Source organism: Diplotaxodon limnothrissa, linkage group LG5, assembly GCF_057381915.1.
Source record: "Diplotaxodon limnothrissa isolate DT_005_m linkage group LG5, D_limnothrissa_male_GT1.1, whole genome shotgun sequence".
NCBI classification, from domain to species: domain Eukaryota; kingdom Metazoa; phylum Chordata; class Actinopteri; order Cichliformes; family Cichlidae; genus Diplotaxodon; species Diplotaxodon limnothrissa.
The window spans coordinates 39,542,830-39,565,932 of NC_140600.1; the positions used below are offsets into that span (position 1 = coordinate 39,542,830).

Consider the following 23,103-nt stretch of genomic DNA (forward strand, 5'->3'; position numbering starts at 1 on the left):
AGTGATGTTTTCAATAGACACACATCAGCAATCCTTCTGTTCCCTCCAAAGGTTGGGCTCATTCCTCCACATCAGCAATGACTTAAACCTCACCGGGATTCACCTCCAACGCTTCAACCACCTTTAGAGATCATTTGTGTGGGAATTAAATCCTCTGAGGTGCTTTCCTCCAACCATCATACAGATTCAACTTCAACCACAGCACCTGAAGTTGGCTGGTCAGCTGTGGTGGCCGCTCTCGCCTCAGCTTCCAGCAATTGTCCTTCTCTTTGACCCAGAGCCATCGGGAGGCTCTTACCCCAAATCTTCAGGCCTCTGTTTTCCCCTCCCGGCTTCTCACTGCTCCGCTCTTCAGTGAGATCCAAACTTAAAGGACTAGGAATCCTCGACAACCCTCTTTAAACCAGGCTTTTCCTGCTGGTCCAGTACAAGCTGCTGGTCGTTGCTCCTGTCTGTCTCTGCTGCTTCCTCGGTCCTCCAACTCTGCAGTTAGTTTTTACCAGGACAATCAAACTGAACCCTGACACACGAAGTGCCTTTCAGTACTGCTCGAGCACACAGTCCTGTGAGAACAGAAGCCCCGCCCACCTGCTGTTCAACCCATCTGTTTGACAGGAGCAGCCAATAAGAAGAAGGCTGGCCTAAATCCATCCAGTTAAAAACATCCAGTCTTTAAATCTGTAGAAAACAACCTCAACACTGTGTATATAAAATAATTTTTTCTTTCTTTTTCTTTTACGTCAATAACTGCTTTTATATGAATATTAAGCTCAAATAAAATGTAAAGACTGCTCACTGCTTCAGAGTTGAAAGGACTTGAAAAACTACAGCTTGTGTTTCTGTCTCGTTTTGTAGTTCAGACAAAGCTGGTGCTGATCAATAATGAGGAGAAAAAGATGTTTCACAGCAGGTAAAAATACCAAAAAGAATCCAAAATTTCAAACTCAATATTTAACCAAGAGGAAGAAAACCAAGTCTGCATATCTGAGGCCCCACAAACTCTGGGAAATATTTATTCGTCATCTCTCAATGACGTCATCAAATGTAAAAAATATATATTAGAGAAACAGAATATTGCAGAAATTTGATTTGCATACGAGCGTGTTCACAGTCAACCTGCCTGCTTAAAAGAGAAACGAGCATTTAAACAGGTACGAATGAGAACGCTGAGGTCAGGAGAACCATCGGTCATGGAGGTCACGGATGGACTGGATCAAGTCGTCATCGGACGCTCCAGAGAGAACTGCAACACACACACGCACACGCGCACACACACACACACACACACACACACACACACACACACACACACACACACGGTTCACTTCAAATCAACGGCCTCATTACAAAGAACAAAAATGAAGGAATAAAGCTCGGGTTTTTTCATCCAGTTTCGGTGTGATGCTCTCCAGACATTAACATTCTGTCCGTGTTAAACCCAGAACGTGCAGTGCCGTTCTCTCTCATTTTTAACAATATTATATTCTGAACTGTACTTATGCAGGCAGTTTTTGCAGATTCGGCGTCCTCGGCGCCCGGATGTGAGTTTGTAAAAACCTCGAAGGTAAAACAGACTTAAGCAAACAAACCTGGATTATCACTCACATTCTGATCCGTCAGCGTCGAACGGCTCAGAGCCATCATTGACGCTCTCCCAGTCTTCCGAGTCGTTGTTGTCGTTGCTGTCATTGTCATCATCGCTGTCGCCAGCCAGAAGATCAGCAATCTGAGCGTGAAAGGAAAAAAAGATCAGTCTCCCCAGTGCAGTCTGAACTGTGAGGACCAGAGAAGACGTGAAACCTAAAACTGAAAAACAAAGAACTTTTTTTAAACACTCAAACTGATTTTTCTCCTCTAACGCGAGGGAAGCAGTCACATCACTTCAGTTTGGAAGTAACGTCCAGCACGGACTGTTTTTAGTGGCACCGCCTCCAAGCTGGACTCAAGTTTATAAAGAACACACGTCGCAGTGTTGTGGTTGCGTTAAATCCACTGTGAGAGATGAAGCGCAGCCTCGAAGAACGCTCTCTCCCATCTGACTACAACAGGCATGAGGTAGGGCTGCTCGATTATGGCAAAAAATGATAATCACGATTATTTTCACTGAAATTGAGATCTCGATTATTTGACGATATTTATTTAACCCTTTAAGACCTACTATAGAACCAAGTCCGCCAGAGCTTATATTATTTTTTTACATGCTGTAGTGCCATTTGTGGGAGCATTTCAATTTGCTAAATAACTGTTATAGCCCATATTTTAATAATATGTATGCATTAAGTCCATAGTAACTACATTAATTGCAAAAAAGTGCAATAAACTACAAAAAAAATTGACATTCGTTTTTGTTTAGTTTGTTTACATATATTTCTACTTGGAGAAATTTAAGAGGTTTATCCCTCAAAACTTTAAATACAAAAAAGTTGCAAAAAATAATTTACAACAACAGGAAATTTATTTTGAGTGTTATCATAGTTTTATTTTGGAGATACAGCAATTTTTATATACTGCAGGAAAAACGAAAAAACAATCCTATGATGCAAATTTGCAAAGAAAACAGCAGGTGCATCAAAATAAACTATTTCCAGCAGTGCAATTCGAGTTCTAAGCATCCCAGCAACTATTCAGAAAAGTCAAACATGACTTATAAAAACACCAGTACAGGCTTTTAGGGTCTACAAGTAAAAAAAATACATTTTCCGCGAAAATGACGTCACTTCCGGTTTCGGCCAGGAAATGGCGGACATGCGTCTGTTTCACTGTGGGAAGTGTTACGAACAGCTGATCGGATCGGCAAAGCGTGTTTCTGGAATATTATGTTTTTGTTCCTGCAAGAGCTTTTTATGCAATTTTTGCAAAGCTTTATGTGGAAGGAAACCGTGACCGAGGACAAGCTGATGGCATCAGATGTAAGTACAACTCCTCTGGTTTCATATGCAAAACAAGTTATTGCGCTAGCTTACACGGTTCAGGTTCTACAAAAATAGTTACACAAAACGGAGCGTGCTGCTCTGACCGGCTTTAAAGGGTTAACAATGACTTTAAAAAATAATATAACATAGTGTGCAACACCACTGAAGTTTTTTTACCTCACTTTTCAACCAACAGCAGTCACTCTCCTCTCCAAATAACTTCTGCTTAGCTTTCCGAGCTTCCCTCGGGTCCTCTTAATCAGCGGTCTCCAACCTTTTTTGCGCCACGGACGGTTTATGCCCGACAATATTTTCACGGACCGGCCTTTAAGGTGTCGCGGATAAATGAGGGAGGGGCTAATAATCGGCTCAGTCATTTTTAATGATCGTTGAAAGCCCAGATCGTAATCGTGATTAAAATTCGATTAATTGAGCAGCCCTAGCGTGAGGTGCGTTCAATGTCTCTGTTAATTTGAGTTTCCATGAATATGTGAAAGAAGCTAAAGAAGCATTATTGTTTTAATGTAACTGCTATTATTTTAGATATTAGTCGTCATGGTGACAACGCCGAGTGAGCTCAGAATAAATCATCCATAAACAAAGAACCTGAGTAACAAGTAAATTTTACTAATATGAACAACAAGTTCTTCTATAAATCATATTTACTATAAGAAAATAAAGTTAAACAAAACAAGACATTTATATATTCAGTAAACTATCATTTCAAAGTGTTGTCTTCATCAATCCTTTCACAGAAAAGTGAAAAATAAAAGAAGCTGATTGGACGATGGATTTAGGGGGTCGGGTACCTCTTCGTCTCTGGGCGAGTCGGCTTGTTCCTCATTCTCTGCCTCGTTGTTATTGGCCAGCTCCTCTATGAGCGGGTCTGTGTCCAAGTCGTCGTTGTCGTCGTCGTCGTCGTCATCATCATCGTCATCGGAGTCAGAGGAATCGTCATCGTCCTGATCGTCATCCTGGAAGAGCACAAAATAAATTTAAAAAAAATGAACTCAATCACGACGACGACAGCAACGAAAGGAAGTTTTCTCAGTAAAACAAGTTTCACAGATAATAATAATTAAATTAAAGAGCAGAAAAAGCAGAAGAAGAAGAAACGGCAGACAAAGAAGCATCAAAAGTAAGAGAAGAAGAAGCTTTTGGATAAAACTGCTCGGCTTAAGCTCATCTCCACTTCAGGTCCGCTCCCTGAGCAGTCGCACAAGACTTCAATTAAAAATAAAAGACTGTGGTCACAGTGACGGGGACACCGTGGACTCTTTCCCTGAAAGCAGCTGCTCTAGAGACCCAGCTGTCGTCAGAGATGAGCCTCCACGTGAAGGTCGGGTCATCGCAGACAAAAGAAAACAAAGCTGCTCAGCAAACGCTCACCTGATCGTCGTCGTCTCCCTCCTCGGCGAGTTTCTGTCGTCCCACCTCGTACAGACGACACACCGTGTCCAAGCCCACCGCGTCCTGGTTCTGCAGAGTAAACGCATCACGTTAGCGTGTCTGCGGCCTTACAGGGTCACATGGGCTGTAATGGAAACAACAATAAACCCTCTGATAGCACGGATGCTCAAGTACCTCAATGACAGCCAGGTAGCAGTCCTTGGTGTCTGTACACAGGTCGAAGATGTTCCTCTTCACGTCCACAGTGGCTGAAAAACAAAAACATCATGAAGCTCGAGCTCTTCGAACCTCGGCTCGTAAAAGCAGGAGGAGCAGCTAAGCCTGGCAGATCAGCACAAACCTGACCTTTAAAATAAAATCAAACACATATGTATATATTAGGGGCGGGTTTTGATGATCGATTTATCGATTAAAACCGATTCTGGCTTGGATAGCGTGATATCGAATTATTAAAATCCTGATTCGATTTTTTATTATAAATTTATTTTGCCCGAAACGCCAGAATCTCAGGTTAAACCTCACAAAGTTTCAACAACCACCAAACAGCTAAAACAGTAAATGAGAGCAGGAACACGGATTCTGCACAAAGACGTGAACACAAAGCGCGGACACGCCGACGCATCAGAATCAGTGAGATGTTGCCTTTCTCACCCGACGGCACGGACACGGTCGGGGCTGAAAGCCGACAGCTCGCTGATCCTGATGTTTCGGCGGGTCGAGCTTTGTGTTTACGTCTTTGTGCTGATTCTGAAGCTGCAGGTTTGATCTCTCTCCAAACAATATTGACTGAACCAGCAGCAAAAGAAGATCCAAACTACGCTTCACATGAACATCGTCATGAACTCACTCTGACTTTTGCTGATCACACTTCATGCACAGGTCTCTCTCTCTCTGTACTTCAACAACAGTTTCCTGTCTAAAAATCTGTTTTCTGCATTATTTGCTTACTATCACAAGTCTACCATTGTTTACAGGCTGTCGGCCGCTGTTTTTTCCTTTTACTTACTTCCAAAGAGAAAACTTCATTTCTGCTGTTCAACAGGCTTCTGGACAATTTTAAACTTTTTAAATTTATGCAAAACTGCAAAACGCTGCGTCTCTAATCAAACCGCTGTAACTTTGCTCTGCTTCACGTCAGCAGCATCAGGTAATGTTCAGATGCTGATTAATGGTTTTCTTTCGTTTTTGATCGACTGCAGAATATTTTTATAAAATCCAGACCAGGAAAATCACCTTCATGTTTTTCTGTTTCATCCTCAGCTACTTTGACACAAAGGCCTCTGCTGTGATGCTCACACCTTTGATAAAGTCTCACAAGTGTCAGCTTCCTTTTTATAGATATAAAAATATGGAAATGTCCTGATGCATGATCTGAATCATAACAAAATTTCCCCGATTCAAATCAAATCGAATCGATTCGGGACCTTGTGAATCGGAATCAAATCAATTCTAGAAATCAGTGACGATCCCCAGCCCCAGTATATAAACTGTGTTTGACCAACAGTGAGAGGAAGTGAAGCCTTACTGATGGGCTTGTAGTCCGTAGCATCGAAGGTTCTAAAGGACGAGCCGAAGGGACCCTTCATCTGCTGATCCATCGCGTCATCCTCATCGTCGGCCTGGAGCATAGCTGTGTGCGAGAGCAGGAGGAGGGAAAAACATCGTACGTCAGAGCGGTGATTCGGCCCCTCGCTGTGCTCGTAATGACTCGGACACATGAGCTCGTACCTCCGTACATGATGGTGGCGTTGCTGTTGAAGACCACCCTGCACTGGTCCAGGGCTGGGACGGTGTGCAGCAGGTGGAAGGTCCTCAGGTCCCACTGACACCTGCTGTCAAGGCCCACGACTACGACACAACGGTGGGCGACGCAGAAACACGTGCAGCTCGCTTTGTTGCGTCGTTATTACAGCTGAGATCAATAATCTGATCTTAAACTTTGACTATAGTTTTGGAGACTGTAAGACCCAAACTGACATTATGGTTCATCAGGTAATATGCATTAAAAATATTAAAGGCCATGTCTTTTTTAAGCAGGGTAAATTGGACGAGGCCGAATTTGTAAAAATGCACCTGCTCAGGTGAAACGCAGCAAGTTCACTTCAATAATGAGGGCAGCAGATTCTCCTGCTTCATTAAACCAGCAGCATTAATGAAGACCAGAAACATGCAGGGCTCAGCACTGAACAGCTCCTTTGCATACACATGCCATTAACTGGGCCCAGAACGTTTTTTAATGACCCATTTCATTTTAACTATATTTTTTGCAGTAAAGGAAAGAAAAGGACAGAAAAGACGGCCCCTGGCAGCATCAGAGGATACGATCTCCGTGTTGATGATGACTTCCAGGCCGTTGGGGTGGAAGACCCCGCTGATGTTCATGTTGAACTTGTCGAACTTGTGGATGGCCCGCGACGCCCGCACGTCCCACAGCACGCCGTCGTTTAGCACCAGGTCGTCAGTGGGGCTGAAGGTGGCACAGTTCCTCTTGTAGTTGTTGGCCAGGCCGGGGTCATTCAGGGTCAGCGTCTTCTGACCCGTCTGGATGTCGTAGATCTTCAGGACACGAAGACAAACGACGAGAATCAAATGAACTCCAAATCTACGGTTTCCTGCTGTCAGTAGTTTAAATGCAAATGAAGATTTTTAATTTAAGGGATTCCAGTTTTATCAACATCAACTCTGCTTCCTGCTGTTATGATGAGAGGAGGCAGAGCAGAACATTTTGGGCGACCTACGTTTGCGACTTGGTCTTTGGTGCCGATGACTCGGTCCTGAGAGAGTTTACTGAACTCCACGTAGTGATCGTCTGCAAAGGAGTTTCTGAAGGGGAAAAAGACACATCGACACCACGAAGACCACAGTCCACACCTCAGGGTGTCTATGCAGTGCATACACAGGTGTGTAAAATTAAAAGTGAAGCGTGAGGGTGTGGCGGTTTTACTTTTTGATGAAGACTCCATCCATGCTCCACAGAGCCGACAGAGGGACGCTCCAGGAAGCAGAGGTGAGCAGCAGTTTCCCATCCTAAGAAGCACAAACGGTTACTTTCTAACAACGGCACAAAAAGAGCTGAGGCTGCAGCCGCTATTCATATCAAAGCTGAGCATAACGTCAGCTCAGGCAGTCGCCTCAGTGCCTGCAGATCAGCTGAGCTTATAGAAGAAAACAAATCCACACCACCAGACGTCTTCTTACATCAGAAACTCAAATATACTCAGTGCAGATTTGTCCCTGACCCGGTCGAGGACGTAGCCTCAGATAAAAAAAACGCATGAAATATGCAAATGTTTGGGAAACGTTGTGCAGGATAACAACAGGTGTGTTTAAATGCTTGTGCAGATACCCTGGAGGGCTCGAGGTGTGTGATGGCGGACGTGTGGCAGGTGTAGTTGGCCGCCTCCTCTCCCGAGAGGACGTTGTAGAACTTGAGGTGGCCGGAGCAGGTTCCCAGCATCAGGAAACGCTCGCAGGCTGAGAAGGCACAGCAGGTGAAGCCGCTCTCGTCTCCGTCGCCCTCGTGGAACACCGACATTGGACGAAACCTCGACGAAGGGAAAACAGGCAGAGCGGTGGAGAAGCAGAGGTCCGTTTTAAACAGCCAAAAATAAGCTAAATAACCGTTTTTGCTGCACAGGTGAGTCTGTTCTTTACCTGCTAAAGATCAGGTGTCTATCCAGACACGCTCGGTCCACACCTCCGTATTTGGGGTACAGCACCCTGGCACCCAGGCGGGCGGTGAAGTTGGGAGAGGCTTGTCGTCTCTGCTTGGGCTCCGGGCAGCGGTGGGGCGTGAAAAGAGAGAAAGGGGGGCATGTGGTGACCGGGTTGGGGCAGCGGGCGTGTTGTTCCCTCAGGTACTCGGTGATGATGCTGTCGAGCGTTGGAGGGGAAGGAAGGTGGCGTTCCAACTGCTTCTTCATTGCTGGAGTCTGACAGAGAGGGAAAGAAAGAGTAGCTGAGCTTAGGCCGTGTCTGTGTGCGAGCACGGCGATGATACTGGTGACCGATCGAACCCTGACCTGTATGAAAGCACCGTGATCCGACTTCTGTTTCAGTGCACGGAGCTTTTTCCCTGAGCTGCACGGGGCCACCGGACGCTCCCGTGAAAACAAAATCCGGCCAAGTGGATATGGGCCCTGTCCCTGAGGTGAAGGATGAGGAAGAGGAGGGGGAGGAGGAGTGGGGTGGGCAGAGGTAGATGCAGAGGAGCACGAAGGGTGAGGAGGTGCCAGGGGTCGAGAAGAAGAGGGGCAAGGAGAAACAGAAGCACCCGAGGACACGGGAGAGGCTCCAACATGGCTGGCGATACGCGCTGCGATCCCACCCGCTAACCTGCAAGTCCTGGGTACCACTGAGGCGGAGGGCGGGGGGGTGACGCAGGAAGGGGAGGGGTTTGGACAGAGGGTCGCTGCGGGTAAATTGGCCTCCTTGACCAGCGTGTTTGCCGTGTCCTGAAGTCCTTTGGCCACGAGGTGGTTCCTGATCAGGACGAGGAGCTCCCTCTCGGAAAATGTGATGCGCGATTGGGCGACCACGTTGGCCCTCTGCAGGCGAGCCAACGACACGTCCGTGCCCATGAGAAGAGGTTTGCCAGACACCCGCTCGGTGAGCTCGGCGGCGAAGCGGCAGAAGCGGACGTGCTCGCTTCGTTTGTCCTGCAGCACGGGCTCCTTCATCAGCTGGAGACAGAAAACAGAGCATGAACACGACGAGAGCCGGAGGAAATCCTCCACCCTGCCTCCAACTGCAGCATTACTATAACTGCACCACACTAGTCTGTTAAACCTTCATGTATCGTGTAGTTTTTGAGGCGTCTACGTCATCAGTTTCCTGAAAAACCTGAATAAGCGACATGAAATTGCCGGATGAAGCAGAAATGACTCATACATGCAAATCGATATTTTTCTCTCTCCAGTTTCAAAAGATTCAAATTTTCTGGCCACAGAGTTTAAAAAACATAAATACACCAATATTTAAATTGTACTTGGGCCTCATTATGCTTTGCATGCCTGTCTGCTTTGTTATAATGCTGCTGCTGACACCAATTACCGCCCACGTTTCTATAAAGAGGGCAGCGTGTTGCAGGCCAGCGAGCAGCTGTGGAAGGACTGAACGCTGCTAACACCCTCACTTCCTGCAGAAAAGCCTTTAGTAATAGTAAAGTAATCGTTTATTAACTTGTGAGCTACAGTTAGTAAAGCTCTGCTGTTGTTGACATCTGTTCAATAAAATAACTTACTGTGAGTCCGAGCCATGAAATGAAGATTTCTAACAATAGCTTTAATATTTTATATTATAAGCTGCAGTTAGCCACAGTGTGCAACTTTAAGTGCGTATGAAAAGGTGGCAGGGAAGCCTTTCAGAAGATGACCGTTTGCAGATGGATGCAAACTGATTTCTGGGCACAGCGAGGCGAGGAAAGCGCACTCGGCATTCAAAATCCAAGTTTATACAGCGGCTTCGTCACCACTGTCCGGACACCCTAAACTTCAGTCTGTTTTTTGCCACAAAAGCATTAAAAGGTCTTTCACTCAGATACACCTGTGCGCACCTGCTGAATGTGGCTCCTGGTGAAGAGCGGCAGCTTGCTGATGATCTGTCTGATGGCGGAGCTGCGAGAGAGTCCGACCAGAGCTTTGCAGGCGAGAGCGCGGATCAGGTCGGCGTCCGTGATGGGCATCTTCACTGACAGCAGGGACAGCAGCACCTGGAGACGACACGAGGAACACGAAAAGCATTTCGCTTTCAGGCGATCTCTTATTTACAACAGGGGTCACCACAGCGGGGCAGATTTTTACCCCAGATACCCCAAAAGGATCAAACCGGGAAAATTCCCACTGCTCGTCTGCTGCTCTTACCTTTATCCCATTGTTGTTCTGCACCACCTGCCACATGTGGGCCAACACCCTGTTGTGAGGGGTGGGGGGCTGCTGGGGATGGAGTAATGGCTTGAGAGGGGTAACCGCAAAAGCCCCCACAGAGTTCAGGCTCTGGTCAGGGGCGCACACGCAGTTTATTATCACCTGCGACGATTTTAGAGAGGAAACGACAGACAAATTTTCATCATTTGCTGCACAAATGCTGCATCTAAAACAGTTTTATCTGATAAAATAGTTTAAACATTCAGATTCGTGAGCCGATCTCTGCAAATGCGCCTTTAAAGTTTGTTTCTAAGGAGGGACGTCTGAGACCTCACAGCCTGCTCTGAATAAGTCATAACGTGCTGATCCTTCATGAATGTGCGCTCATGTGCTGTTAACCTGCAATCTTCTCATTCTGATTGCACAGACTCTGCACATTTCTGGGCAAACCCTTTTTCTGGAGGTCATCAAAGTCGGGAGAATGTCTCATTAAGATATTTAGAGCTTCTCCTTACTTGCAGTGCAGACTTCTGGATCTCAGCATCGTTGACAAACACCTCGCCCTCTGCCACACCCAGAATGATGCTCATACCTGAAGCAGAGGTGAGAGACGGTCACGCGCAGAACACCCAAAGGTTAACAACATCTCTCAGTTACAGTGGACCCTTTGTGCTTTTCCTCATTTACTGTCACATGAATGTTTATGAATGTTAATAATTTTAAGGTTGAGAGATCGAGTAAGCCAGGCTGCTCCGAGCGCCCAGTTTTATCTACTCTTGGATCTGCATGTTGCCCGTGAGCAGGAGGACATCCTTAAAACGATCAGCTGTGAGCACAGAGGCCCCACCCACCCTCTGTCCAAGCTTTCTGTTTGAGAGTGGCAACCAATCAGAAGACAGTTGGATTGTGTGTAAGATTCATAAGGATTATTTCAAATCCTGAATCATTCAATGTTACATGGAGCTGGAAACAATCAGAACAGTTTTAGCAGCACTAGAGGAGAAAACGATCAGATTTACTGACCCACAGTGGAAACGGGGGACCTGGCTTCATCCTGAACTTCTACGGTTTCTGCCAGGACCAGCTGGACTTTAGGAACCACCGTCAGGATGGAGAGGATGTCCAGAGCGTACCGCACAGTGTCGCTCCTGGTGAAAAAAACATGAAAAAGACTCCAGTTACACATCAGTGCTGCGTACAAAGACGAGCAACACAGAAACAGAAAGCAAGCAAAGCTACTTTTACACCGACTCCTTTCTGTGTCATAAAAACTCCCACCGAGTGCTCACAGCGTGCAGGTATGTGTGTGAGCAGGGTTACCTGCCAAAGTAAGTCCTCCAGTCGCAGGCTGTAGATATGAGCTGCAGCATTAAGGGGACACAGGCCAACTTGTAGAAGACCTCGACCGGCTCCCAGTGCAGCTGAGGAGGCCCGCACTCGATGAGAAACTCCATCATCTCAATAATCTGCTCTCTGGTGTACGAATAGGCCTGAAAGCAGGAAGCCGCAGACTTTCATGAGTTGTATATGAAGCCAAGACTCGTATTAAATGTCACGGCTGCTACGTCCATCTTTTATATTCAGTCTGTGCTCAGTGTTTGAACACCTTGCATTTATATCATAAACATTGTACATTTAAATTGTCATTTAGAGCAAACAAACAGCTTCTCTGAGGTTATCATTTTACGTATTTTGAAGCATCACTACTACTTACAGGTGAGCATGAAACAGCTCATCTGCTCACAGCCACATTATAATGTTAAAATCCACATATCTAAATCCAGATCACAAATGTGATTAAGAGTTGCGTTATAAGGCAGTCCTTCTCTTACAAACACACAACCAGGCTAAGAAAGGCAGCGAGTCACATGATGATCACAGAACTATAAAACACAACGTTTCAGATCAAAATGAAATCTGAGCAAACGACACAGAGATTCACCAACAAAAGCAGGAGGCTCGTCAGCATTTCATCTTCACTGACAAGAAGGGAAATCTGTTGTTGTGGTTTAAATAAAAAAGCACAGCAACGACTCACAAACTCCATCGAGTACCTTGTAAAACGGCTGCTGGGGAATGACGATACCGCCGTCCGACGCGTGCAGGGACTGCTTCACCTGCTCGGTCTTCACGGCGAGGTGAGCCTCAAAGTACCTTCACAAAGTAATCGATAATCAATGAGTGTGTTTCCAAACTTTCACACAAGCAGAGAGGAACTGCCTGCATGTTCAGACTGTGAAGAGTATTTCTTTACTTCTACCCGACAACACAATAAAGAAATACATTATATATGTACAAATATCTAAATAAAACATGGCTGCTGTGTCAGATAAGAATTTTTGTGTTTGTGTCTCCACCCATCGCTTCACCTGCGCAGGGCCATGCAGGTGTGTTTGGCTGTCTGCCTGCTGGAGAACACCTGGTCATCACTCAGCCGGGACAGCTCGCTCCCCACGTTCAGGATCTCCAGAGTGCTGATCTACAGGCAGAGGAGACGATGCTAAAAGTGTCCGATCGAAAGAAATAGTTACTTCTGAAATTAGTTTAAATAGTTTAAGAGTAAAGATTCACGGCTGACCAGGTTGACGAGCCTCCGGAGGCCGTCCTGCTGGTCGAACAGCTGCAGCACCGCTCGGAATGAAAAGGAGATGGAGAAAAACATGGTGGCGTGGCAGACGCCCGACGCGTGCGACGACTCCAGCAGCCACAGCGCGTAGGACACCGTGTCGGACAGCACGCCGTCGGGCAGCGTGCACACCTGCAAACGCGGGACAGTGTTCACCATGACTGAGCTACAGTTGCTGTAATAATCCTGCACACAATAAGAAGAGTGTTGTAGCTTTACCCTCTCCATGGCGTCTTGGTTATACGCCAGGTAGTAGAGGCAGAGAGAAACTCCGGTCGCTGCCATTGAAGGCCTCGGGATCTCCAGGAGTTTCTGCACTCCTCCGTGAGCGATAAACTCTGCAGCAAACTTCTTATGGAGGAGCAGCGAGGCGAGATACTGACGAGAGAGCAACGACACAGTGAGGCTGCAAACAGCGAACATCAGTTTATCAGATGACACGGTGCTGCAAATATAACGAGGAGGATTTAAAGGTTTCACGTAGATGTGAAAAGAACCACAGTGAGTGGGTTTACTGATAAACTTTTATTGACAAGGGGAAAATGATTTCATTTCATCTTAAAAATAAGATTTACTCATTCAAAACAAAACGAAATCATATAAAAATGTATCTAAAAATAAAAATAAGTTCTCCTTTTCAGTTTGCTTTGCTTTAATCAACAATCCCTAAACTGGCATAGAAATGGACAAAAATATTAATAATATTAATCATCACCACCACACACGACTACGACTGAAACAAGAGTAAATAAACATGCAGCAGTCTTCCAACATCAGCCCTGCAACGTTCACGGCTCGCAGCTTCACCTACGTGAGATTCTGCATCAGCTAAAATTTTAATATAAGACATTTACTTTTAATGTAATTGTAATTTCCTTTTTCTCTGGTGAAGAATTACTGAACGCCAGAGGCAGCAATTACCTATGATTACTTATCAGCTCACGGACGTATGAATCCCACTTTTACTGCTTCTCTACTCACATGACGGATCGATTGAGCTGAAACAGGAGAATCAATTCATCAACTTTTCAGTTAATCTGACACCCGTCCATTATCAGAAGAGCCTGTTAGTTCCTCCAAAACATCTACACGGGAAGCACTGAACAGTGTCCACGATCTACAAACAACTGAGAGATGGAACACGTCTCCCTACATGTGACCATGTACGACACTGTTAAAAAAAAAGAAAAAAATATCTCTACTCAGTTTCATCACATTAAAAATGAAACAAACTGTGGTGATGGGGCTGAGAGCCACCCACAGAGGTCTGGATTATCTTTCACACACAGACGCTCGGACTCAGCGGGGAGGGGCTGCACTGACAAACAAGGCGAAACGTGATCTGAGCTGCTGAGGCTCATTAAAGCATCTCGATATAAAGATTTACTGCTTTTGTAAGATCACTAAAAACCCCTCAGTAAGTTACATTAGTAAAATAAACATACACCACGTTCTGTCACAATAACTTGTAACACAATCAGAACACACAAACATACATGTTGCTTTAAGGCAGCTGTTCAAACACGTAGTAACAAACGTATCAATGCTGAACGTGGAACAAACTAACTGAATTACAATCATCTGACAGCAAGTGACCAAACAGATGCTGACACACTGGAAGGACTTGCTCTCTCTGAGCATGATATATGAGTAGAATATATAATAGTGGTGCAACGGATCAAAGATCTCACGGTTTTAAGTCACGGATCGGATCAATTTTTGAATCAGAAAAAAAGAAAAAAAGAAAAAATTTTAACATTTACTTATGAACTTTTTAAGTATTTTTTTGCCTATTAAAAACATTCAACTCAAGACTCATTCCACGCAATTATATAAAAACAAATTAAGGTGCAGTACAGGGCTTGTATCTACCACTCCGCTGTGATACAACGAGCTGTCACGGTCACGTAGCTTTCCGTTGACCTGGAGCTCCAACCGTTTGTAGTTGGGCAACAGAAGATGCCTGGGACAGTTCAGCCATAACTCATACATGCCTGGAACGATCTTGTCACTGAAGTGGACGTGCAACGAGATATCATAGTGTGGCTCAAGCACGTTCATCACAGTTTAAACCCTTGTTTTGCACAACAGAATACGGCCTCCCGTCTGCAGCTAAACACCGCAGTAGCTTCTGTAACAGCTTTAGCCCGGTCGGACTGGGAGGCAAAGGGCTGCTTAAATACCGCAAACTCCTCTGCTCCTGCACTTGGACCGCTAGCACCGACCATAGCTATCTCTTGACAGACTGACCACGCGCACCATACGCATACTTTTTTTCCTTCTTTTTCAAATCTTCGGATCACGTGTGTACCGAACCGTGGAGTGTGATCGGTTCGGATTACGGATCAACCGTGATCCGTTGCACCACTGATATACACGCATGTACGAACGCTTCACTCAGAGTGCATCAAAGCACTAAATCATCCACAGCATTTCATAAAATTCCCTCCACATCAATTTTTTTCAAAGGAACGCCGTCATCCTTACCAGCAGGGCGTCAAAGGTGAGCTGGACGTTGTTGGTCTGTCTGAGGTCGATGTAGTTCATCAGCAGCGACCGCGTGTCCAGCTGCATGAAGACAGCCAGCAGCTGCACACAAGGAGGGTCATCAGTTGTGAATTTATTAAAATTATTTGCATTCACCAAACAGTTTCAGATTTGCACGCCTACCTCCTGGTAATCTCCGAGCGGGGTCAGATACTGCAGGATGAGCCGCTGCTCCATGGCCGGGCTCAGCGGTGAAAGGCGGAAGTCGGTGCCGATCATCACGGAGCTCATCTCAGACCATGAGGAGGTGCTGGCCGGCTGTTCGCTGGCCTCGGTCCTCTCTGCGTCCTCTCCACTCCTGTCCGAAGAGTTGGTAATGTTCAGTTTCTGCTTTGCCTTCCTCTCGTTCTCCTTTATAGCCCATTTCTTCCCTCCTCCTCCACCTCTTCCTCCCTGCATGTCTTCCGTCTCCCTGGACGCAGAGTCCGGAGCGACTTGGTAAACGAAGCCTGGCAGCAGTCGGGCAGAGCTGCTGCTGCGGCCGCCGTTCTTCTGAGCTGAGCCGAGCAGAGACGTGGGTTTGGTGTTGGACGTGGTCCTGCTGCTCTCCCCGGCTCTTTCATTTCTCGCCTCCATCTCCATCGGGTCTTGCTGGGCCGTTGTGACGCCTGAGGTTTGTGCAGTTTCAGCCTGAGAGTCCTGAGGTAGATTCTCTGAGGTGTGGGTGGCACTAAAGTGACTCGTGGCCTCTTGAGACTGCAGCTCGTGCAACCGCTTGATCATAACGGCCACCTGGAGGATGAGGAAACTCAGATTTTATGACGCTGACGCAAAAACTCTAAAAATCAAGCGCAAAGACTGTATATAAAAGATTACAGCCATAAAGCATGAAGTCTGTGGTGAAACAGACTTTTAACCGTAGGACGCTGCACACTCGATGCACTAATAACATGTTTGCTGCTGGTCTATGCACACAGCACATTAACAAAACTAACCAACATTAGCTGATAACGTAGCACGCCATCCTCTCATCCAAACATGGTCACTTCCAAACTACAAAATGCTAAAAGGGATCCAAATGTGGAATCTAGAACCCTGTGGATCATGTCACGACAGCCACGTCCATCTTTTACATACAGTCTTTAATTACTGCCACCCACCAGCTGAGCGTTCTCTTCTCTGTAGTTGGCCGCCACTTCCTGGTTGCTCATGGCTCGGGCCAGCAGACCCGTGGCGTAGACACACAGCGGGCGCTCTGCTTCACGAGCCCAGCCAAACAACCTTTCAGCCAGACCCTCCTGCACAGAGAGCACAGGTGAGCGAAGCACAGGAACAGCCTATCAGAAACCAGTGCTTATTCTGCTCACAGGAGTCGGAAACCTTTTAATAAAAGTCTCTGTGATAATTACTCAAATTATTTATTCCCATATTTCCTACAGAACAACCATCACTTCCTCTTTAATCTACACAGCAAAAACTTTTTTAAATGTACCATCATGAAAAGAAATGCACATTATTAAGGTGGATTTCAGTTTTGATATGCACATCCATATACTGTTATTTATTAGAACTGTATAAACTAACAAAACCCAAATCCTCTAACTCCACATGGACCACCCCCAAACATGTGATCCCTCATAGTAAAATATTTTTTGGACACTTTATAGACGTGTCCATAATTTGTTTTTTGAACGCACACACCAGCTCGATAATCTAACAGTGATTTATGTCTAAATAGTGTTTACCTTCTCTTGGAAGACGACGGCCGTCTCCAGGCCCGGGCAAATGTTCTGAAGCAGGCGGCAGGCTGCTGTGTTGAGGCTGTGTTCCCTGCTGGTCATTATGTACGTGTCCAGCAGCTGCGAAACACACAAAAACAAACTTACAGTGTAGCACAAACTGTGCAGCTACCTGCTCGAGACAACGTTCACTGGCCTCATTTCTAAACTGTGGACACGTGATGGGGCTGTATAAACAAAGACTTTGTCTATTAAAGCAGATTTGCTTGATGCCCAGTTTAAAATGACAGATCTGGTTCATTTTCTCACAGCGCAAATTATGTATAAAGCAACACACAAAACGGAGATGCAGTTTGAAGAGGGAACTAAATTTAAAAATCCCCCCCGTATCAAACAACACTGAAAACTTTCTGCACGTGTGTGTGTGGCGTGAAGCTGTGGAACAAAGTGAAGAACTGAAGCAATGTCCCAGCATGCCTCAGTTTAAACAGCGGTTCAAAAATACAGTTTTTGCAAAGTACAGGGAGGAGGCGGGGCTCTGATCAGGCGTTCTCACCACTACTTTCACAATAATGATGTGTATATGTGTGTGTGTGTCATGATCCTGGGCCATGTTGGCCCAGTATTCTTAGTTTTCGTGTGTTTTGTTCTTTATTTATGCCCTGGTTTCTAGGTTGTTCTGTTAAGTTGTTCCTTGATTTCCCCCCTGTGTGCCCCTCTGTGTATCTGTGAGCCCTCGTCTCCCCTCCTTCTGTTTCATTCCATGTTTTCCCCAGCCCGTCATGTCCCTGCTCTACCCGTGCTCTCTCTCCTCCTGTCTGAACCTCTGTGTACTTCCTGTTTTACTTTGACAGTCTCCCGTCAGTGTTGCGTTCACTCCTGCCCTGTCTCGTTACGATTATCTGTGTCACCCGTGTTCCCCCGTGTGCTCCCACTTCCCTCGTTAACCCTCTGTGTATTTATGTCCGCGTCTCCCTCAGTTCTGTGTCGCGTTCTTCCTCATCCATGGCCGTGTGGTTCTCCGTATAATATGTTATAGTTTCCAGTTTAGTTTGTATGGTTTTTCTCTCCAGCAATAAAGCTGTTTTGAGTTCATTCCTGCCTCCGTGAGCTTGCGTTTGGGTCCTCATCTACCTCCACACAGCCAGCGCATGACAATATATATGTAAATGTGTATATGTTTTGATGTGTTACTAGAGTTATAAAAAATAATAATAAATAAATAATACATGTAACAAACTGTAATGAAGAATTTCTGATGAGCAGGGCATAAACAGGAAGACAAAGTGCTTTTGCTTTGTTTGTTTGTCTCATTTTCCCTCTGTTGTTGTTGTTGTTATACTATTTCAACATGTTCAAAATAAAGATTCAATACCATACGGTCCTGGCACCAGCTAAAGGCTTTAATGGCTGCTGGGTGGAGCTTCTGTACTCAAAGCATGAAGCCTGATAAGGCTGCCATAGCTGACGGCCCACCCTTGGAACCACACTCCATCATTTGGTTTACAAGAGGACAAAAACAAGCAGCAGCCCTTACTGCATTAGTGAAGTCATCGTTCATAAAGAGCATCTTCAGGAGTTGTCCCAGCATGCAGTCAGGGTCCGCCCGTCCTGCAACGTTACACACGAGTCACAAAAGTCTGAACAATTTGAATGATTGGTTGTTGAAATCATTTTACGGAACCGAGTGTGGAAAACATGCAACATAGAGGCCAGAGGGTCCAGGACTCACCTGGATGACGGTCATCAAACGGATCCGGGTCTGCTTTGTGATACTCTCCCATCTCTTTCTCAATCAGCTCCGATATTCTGCAGAAAACACACTGATGAGACAGGGTTTCTACTCAAGATGGACCCACAGACTCAGGCAGACTGAGAGGCTCTGACGTTACACGTCATCTGCGTCGCTAAAAGCTTAAAAAAAAAAAAAACCTGTTTAAGACGGACACCAGCTGCTCTGTGGGGCCTCTCTGTGCTTCTTCCCATTCGTCGAGCAACGCGGAGAGATCCGCCTTTGAATCAACAGCCATGGCAACCGCCATGGCAGCTGACACGGCACTCGATAACGCAGACGTCAAGGCGGCCACGATGGCGGCCGATGGCTCTTCGTCTGCAGAAGACATTGCTGCCTGGAAGAGAGGAAGAGGAGGAGGCGAGGAAGAGGCAGATCATTCAGTGCTGTATTAGATGTGGAGCTAAAGTTAAAGAGAAAAATACTTTTGTGCAGTTTTATTCATCATGGACACTTCAGGCTGGTGCTGTAATGGTATGGAGGTCATTTCTTCTCTTAACACCATCTGAGTAATGTTGCTGATCATGTGCATCCCCTTATGACCACAGTGTGCCATCTCCTGATGGCTGATTCCAGCAGGATAATGCACCATGTCACAAAACTCTGCAGCAGCCGTGTGACGCCGTCGTGTCAACATGGACCAACATCTCTGAGGAGTGTCTCCAGCAGTTTGTCGATGCTATGAGACGCCTTAATAGCATTGATTCAAAGTGGAACTGTGGAGTGTGACTTCAACAAGTGAGCAAAACTGGATCACATTTAATTAAAACCACAAGCATGTGACTTTAAACTAAATTAAACCCAAACAACAGAAACTGATTAAAATCCTGCTGATTTTACTGGATGGATGAAAGTGTGAGTGGATAAAAATACAAAATTCTATTTAATTTAATTGAAAAGACTAGAATAATATCTGTTTATGGCCTGGTTTGGTTCACATGAAATAAAAGTCACTAATTCTGTCTTCCTTACACCAGCTCCCCATAAAGTTTAATGTTCGGTTTAAAATCCTGGTGATGTGTCCTCCGTGGTCAGAAGCCTCCATATATCAGTGAGTTACTAAAACCATCCATGTGGTTTAAATGTCTGAAGTCAGACGATTAACGCTCGGAGGCTGCACCAAGGTCCAGCTAAAGACAAAAGGAGAGCGCAGTTTTGTGGTTGTGGAACTTGCTTCCATTGGACATAAGCTCTGTGGACACTGCTGATACCCACCTGTGCAGGCTTGCCTTTATTTAGTTTTCGTACCATATTAACTGCTGTATGTGTTCTGCATTGTGAAGCACTTGTGAGTTTTGTACTTGAGAAGCAGCATATAAATAAGCCTTACTTACTTAAAAACCTGCTAATGCCTTTTCTGATTAACGAGTATGCAAAATCCTGAGTTGTTTTTTAAGTCCTAATTGTGCTGACCATGAGCCAGCATGCATCTTTATGACATTTCTTTTTAATTATGAAGAGGTCTGATATAAATTATAACAAAGACAAGTAAAAATTAACTTTTTTAGGACTTTTTCAAACTTCCTAACTTCTTCTGTCATCACATCCACTCGGCGCTTGTTCAAATACTGAGGTACAACACCTTCAAAGACAGGTGTTGAAAGAGCCGTTAGGAAGTTGCTGCTTTTAATTTCATTTCAAATGTTTTTTAAATGTTATTTTTCAAGCAAAACGTGTATGTAAACTGATATCGTAGGAGGCACTCGGGTCATTTAAAAAGCCTCTTTCTGCGGAAAAATCCAGAGGTGAGCGGAGATGTTATATTTGCTACGATGCGTGTTGTTGGTCAAACCGCACTTTGAGCGCTGTAAGCACAGTCCAACCTGCTGCTGTCCGACCAACAACGGCAGGCTTTGTAACTCACCGGCCGCCGTCTCAGAGACGCTCTGCGCTGAGGCATGACGGGAGGCTTCTTCACACACAAACACAGCTGTGACAGCTGGAAACACCTGTGCACCAACAGGTGGCCTCTGCACGGATACCGGGCTCAGGGGTTAGAGGGTAAGCTCAGCCCGGCTAGCAGTTAGCAAACTCGGCTAACTCGCTCTAACTCGACTCGCATCTTTTTGTTTATTTTATTTTTGTCCGACTGCCCTCCCCCCGTCACCCTGTCCCTCCCTCCGGGTCCCACCGCGGTGAGATAAGGCGCCAAGCCCCTCTGAGCGCACTGGAAGCGGCGCTGTGCGGCAGCCGCATGTCGGACACAGCTAGCTTCTCTGAGTTTCGCACGTCACTCACCTGAGGAGCAGCTTCCTCTGCGCTCCGCTCCCTCCTCGGTACAAACTCTCACAGCTCAGCCTCACAGCAGCAGCTCGAACCGCGCCGACACTCAACGTTTCACGAGAAAAAAACTTTCACGTTTATTTTCAAACTTCTCCCGGCGGCCGCACGTGACGTCAACAGAACGAGTCGACGTTAGATGACGAAACACAGGCGACGCTCTCCCTGGGACTTGTAGTTCAAAATTCCTGTTCCACCAAAAGGACTATGCCACAATGTTTCACGCCATCCCTGCGGGTGTTCTGACCCCTCTGCCGCTGGATCCTGCGGTTTCCTCTGTTGAACAGATCGGTGTCCCCGCCAAAAACACGAAAGACAACCGTGACGTTGCTTACTGGAATAATTTATACCGAGACCAGGAGTGGAAGAAAAGTTGGACATTACCAACAAAGTAAAGGAAATATATTTGAAAGTCATTCGTCGTTTTTACCCCACCATAACTTTTCTTGTACGATGTTTAAAAAACACATTGATGTTAACTGTTCATGTCAGAAAGAGAGGATGTTTCTGGTCCTGCTTATGTACTAATCATTTCTGGCAAGAGTTTAGTTGTTTCTTTTATCTATTTGACTGTTATGGAAATTATTGTTTGGCTTTTTTTGATTACTCTGCAAATGGGGCTAACAAATTTTATTTGAAAATTTCATATACATCTTCAAAGGCCCAAGCCGGTTGGAGGTTTAGGCCTCCCTAATTTCCAGTACTATTATTGGGCCGCCAATATCAGGTGTTTGTTGTATTGGAGACACTACAATCTCAAACCGTCACCACCAGGTTGGGTTGCCATGGAGTCATATTCAAGTGGGAAAGTTCCCTACCTGTGACTAGGTTCATCACTCCCTTTGGCATTGCCTCTACCCAGTAACAATGGAGTTGTCCAGCAGTCTCTTGGAATCTGGTCTCAGTTTAGGAAGAGTCTGTGTCTCCAGGCTTTCTCACTTCAAAGCCCAGTTGCAGCAAACCACCCATTTGTTCCCTCGATGGCAGATAATGCTTTTCATATCTGGCTTAGAAAGGGCCTAAAATCCTTTGCACTTATATGAAGATGGACAATTTGCAAGTTTCTCTCAAATATCCACCAAATTTGGCGTAGCTGCAGCTCAGTTTTTCTGTTTCTTACAGGCCAGACACTACGTGCAGACTGTGACAGCAGAATTCCCCCAAATACCTCCACACAATCCAGTAGACGATTTTTTTAATGGTCAACCCAACCTCAAGGGGCATAATATCAGCCCTGTACAATTTAATTTCCAATGTTTCCTCCAGCTGCTATCAAATCTAAATGGGAACAGGACCTTACCTTTCATATTACGGATGAACTGTGGGCCTCTGTCCTTGGCCAGGTTCTGTGTTTTTGGTTTAGTTGGGCAGCAGGCTGCCAATTGTTTGTTGTTTAATGGTTAGGGTGGGAAAAAGAAGGAAATTTTGAAGCATTTTGTATTATTGTATACATGGATTGAAACCTTTGTCTAATAAAAAGACTTTTGAAAGAAATTTCATATACATAAATCCATTTTTTAAATACAAAGCTGCTTTTTCAGTGATTTTTAAATGAAACCAGACAATATTTTAAAACTATACAATGTTCCCATAATATAAAAGCAATTAAAACTGTAAACTTATGCTTCTTGTTTAATATCTTGTGATTCAACCCCTACCCTGTGTCTAATTGTTATTACACGAAACCCCCTGACATTGTCTTTTGCTCATTTAATTCTGTAATGTTTGAATTGCTAATAAAGATAGAAAAAAACTTCAAACTGTGATGAAGCAGCAAGAGGTTCCCAGACTCCTGGATGGATTTGATTTTATTCACAACCAGTGATGGGAATAACAGAGTTAATATTACTTTCTAGTATCAGCTGTATGGGATCAAATTGTGGTCATAAATATTTTGTACTTGTAAATCAGGATTTGTGTGTGTAAAAAAGATTTGTGTGCGGACTTTGCTAAAAAATACGTGTGAAACTCTGCACTCAAGTTTCAAGTTACA

The 23,103-nt window shown here is 45.3% G+C and overlaps 1 protein-coding gene across 1 annotated transcript; it reads right to left on the bottom strand.

Annotated features, from left to right (window-relative positions):
- Positions 1–1,009: 1,009 nt before the first annotated feature.
- Positions 1,010–21,217, bottom strand: LOC146632885 (DDB1- and CUL4-associated factor 1-like). The gene is made up of 30 exons (XM_085354758.1): positions 21,069–21,217; positions 18,971–19,167; positions 18,771–18,847; positions 18,576–18,649; positions 17,045–17,158; positions 16,460–16,597; positions 15,483–16,091; positions 15,300–15,401; positions 13,032–13,190; positions 12,765–12,944; positions 12,556–12,665; positions 12,241–12,340; positions 11,507–11,676; positions 11,210–11,334; positions 10,702–10,778; positions 10,184–10,348; positions 9,877–10,032; positions 8,345–9,004; positions 7,977–8,254; positions 7,669–7,867; positions 7,267–7,349; positions 7,061–7,145; positions 6,645–6,878; positions 6,051–6,144; positions 5,848–5,952; positions 4,497–4,570; positions 4,302–4,391; positions 3,722–3,886; positions 1,606–1,726; positions 1,010–1,243 (listed from the first exon to the last, which is right to left on the bottom strand). The coding sequence occupies exons 2-30, from the start codon at positions 19,159–19,161 to the stop codon at positions 1,173–1,175; spliced, it is 4,806 nt and encodes a 1,601-aa protein (XP_085210884.1). The 5' UTR covers positions 19,162–19,167; positions 21,069–21,217; the 3' UTR covers positions 1,010–1,172.
- Between the last annotated feature and the right edge of the window lie 1,886 nt (positions 21,218–23,103).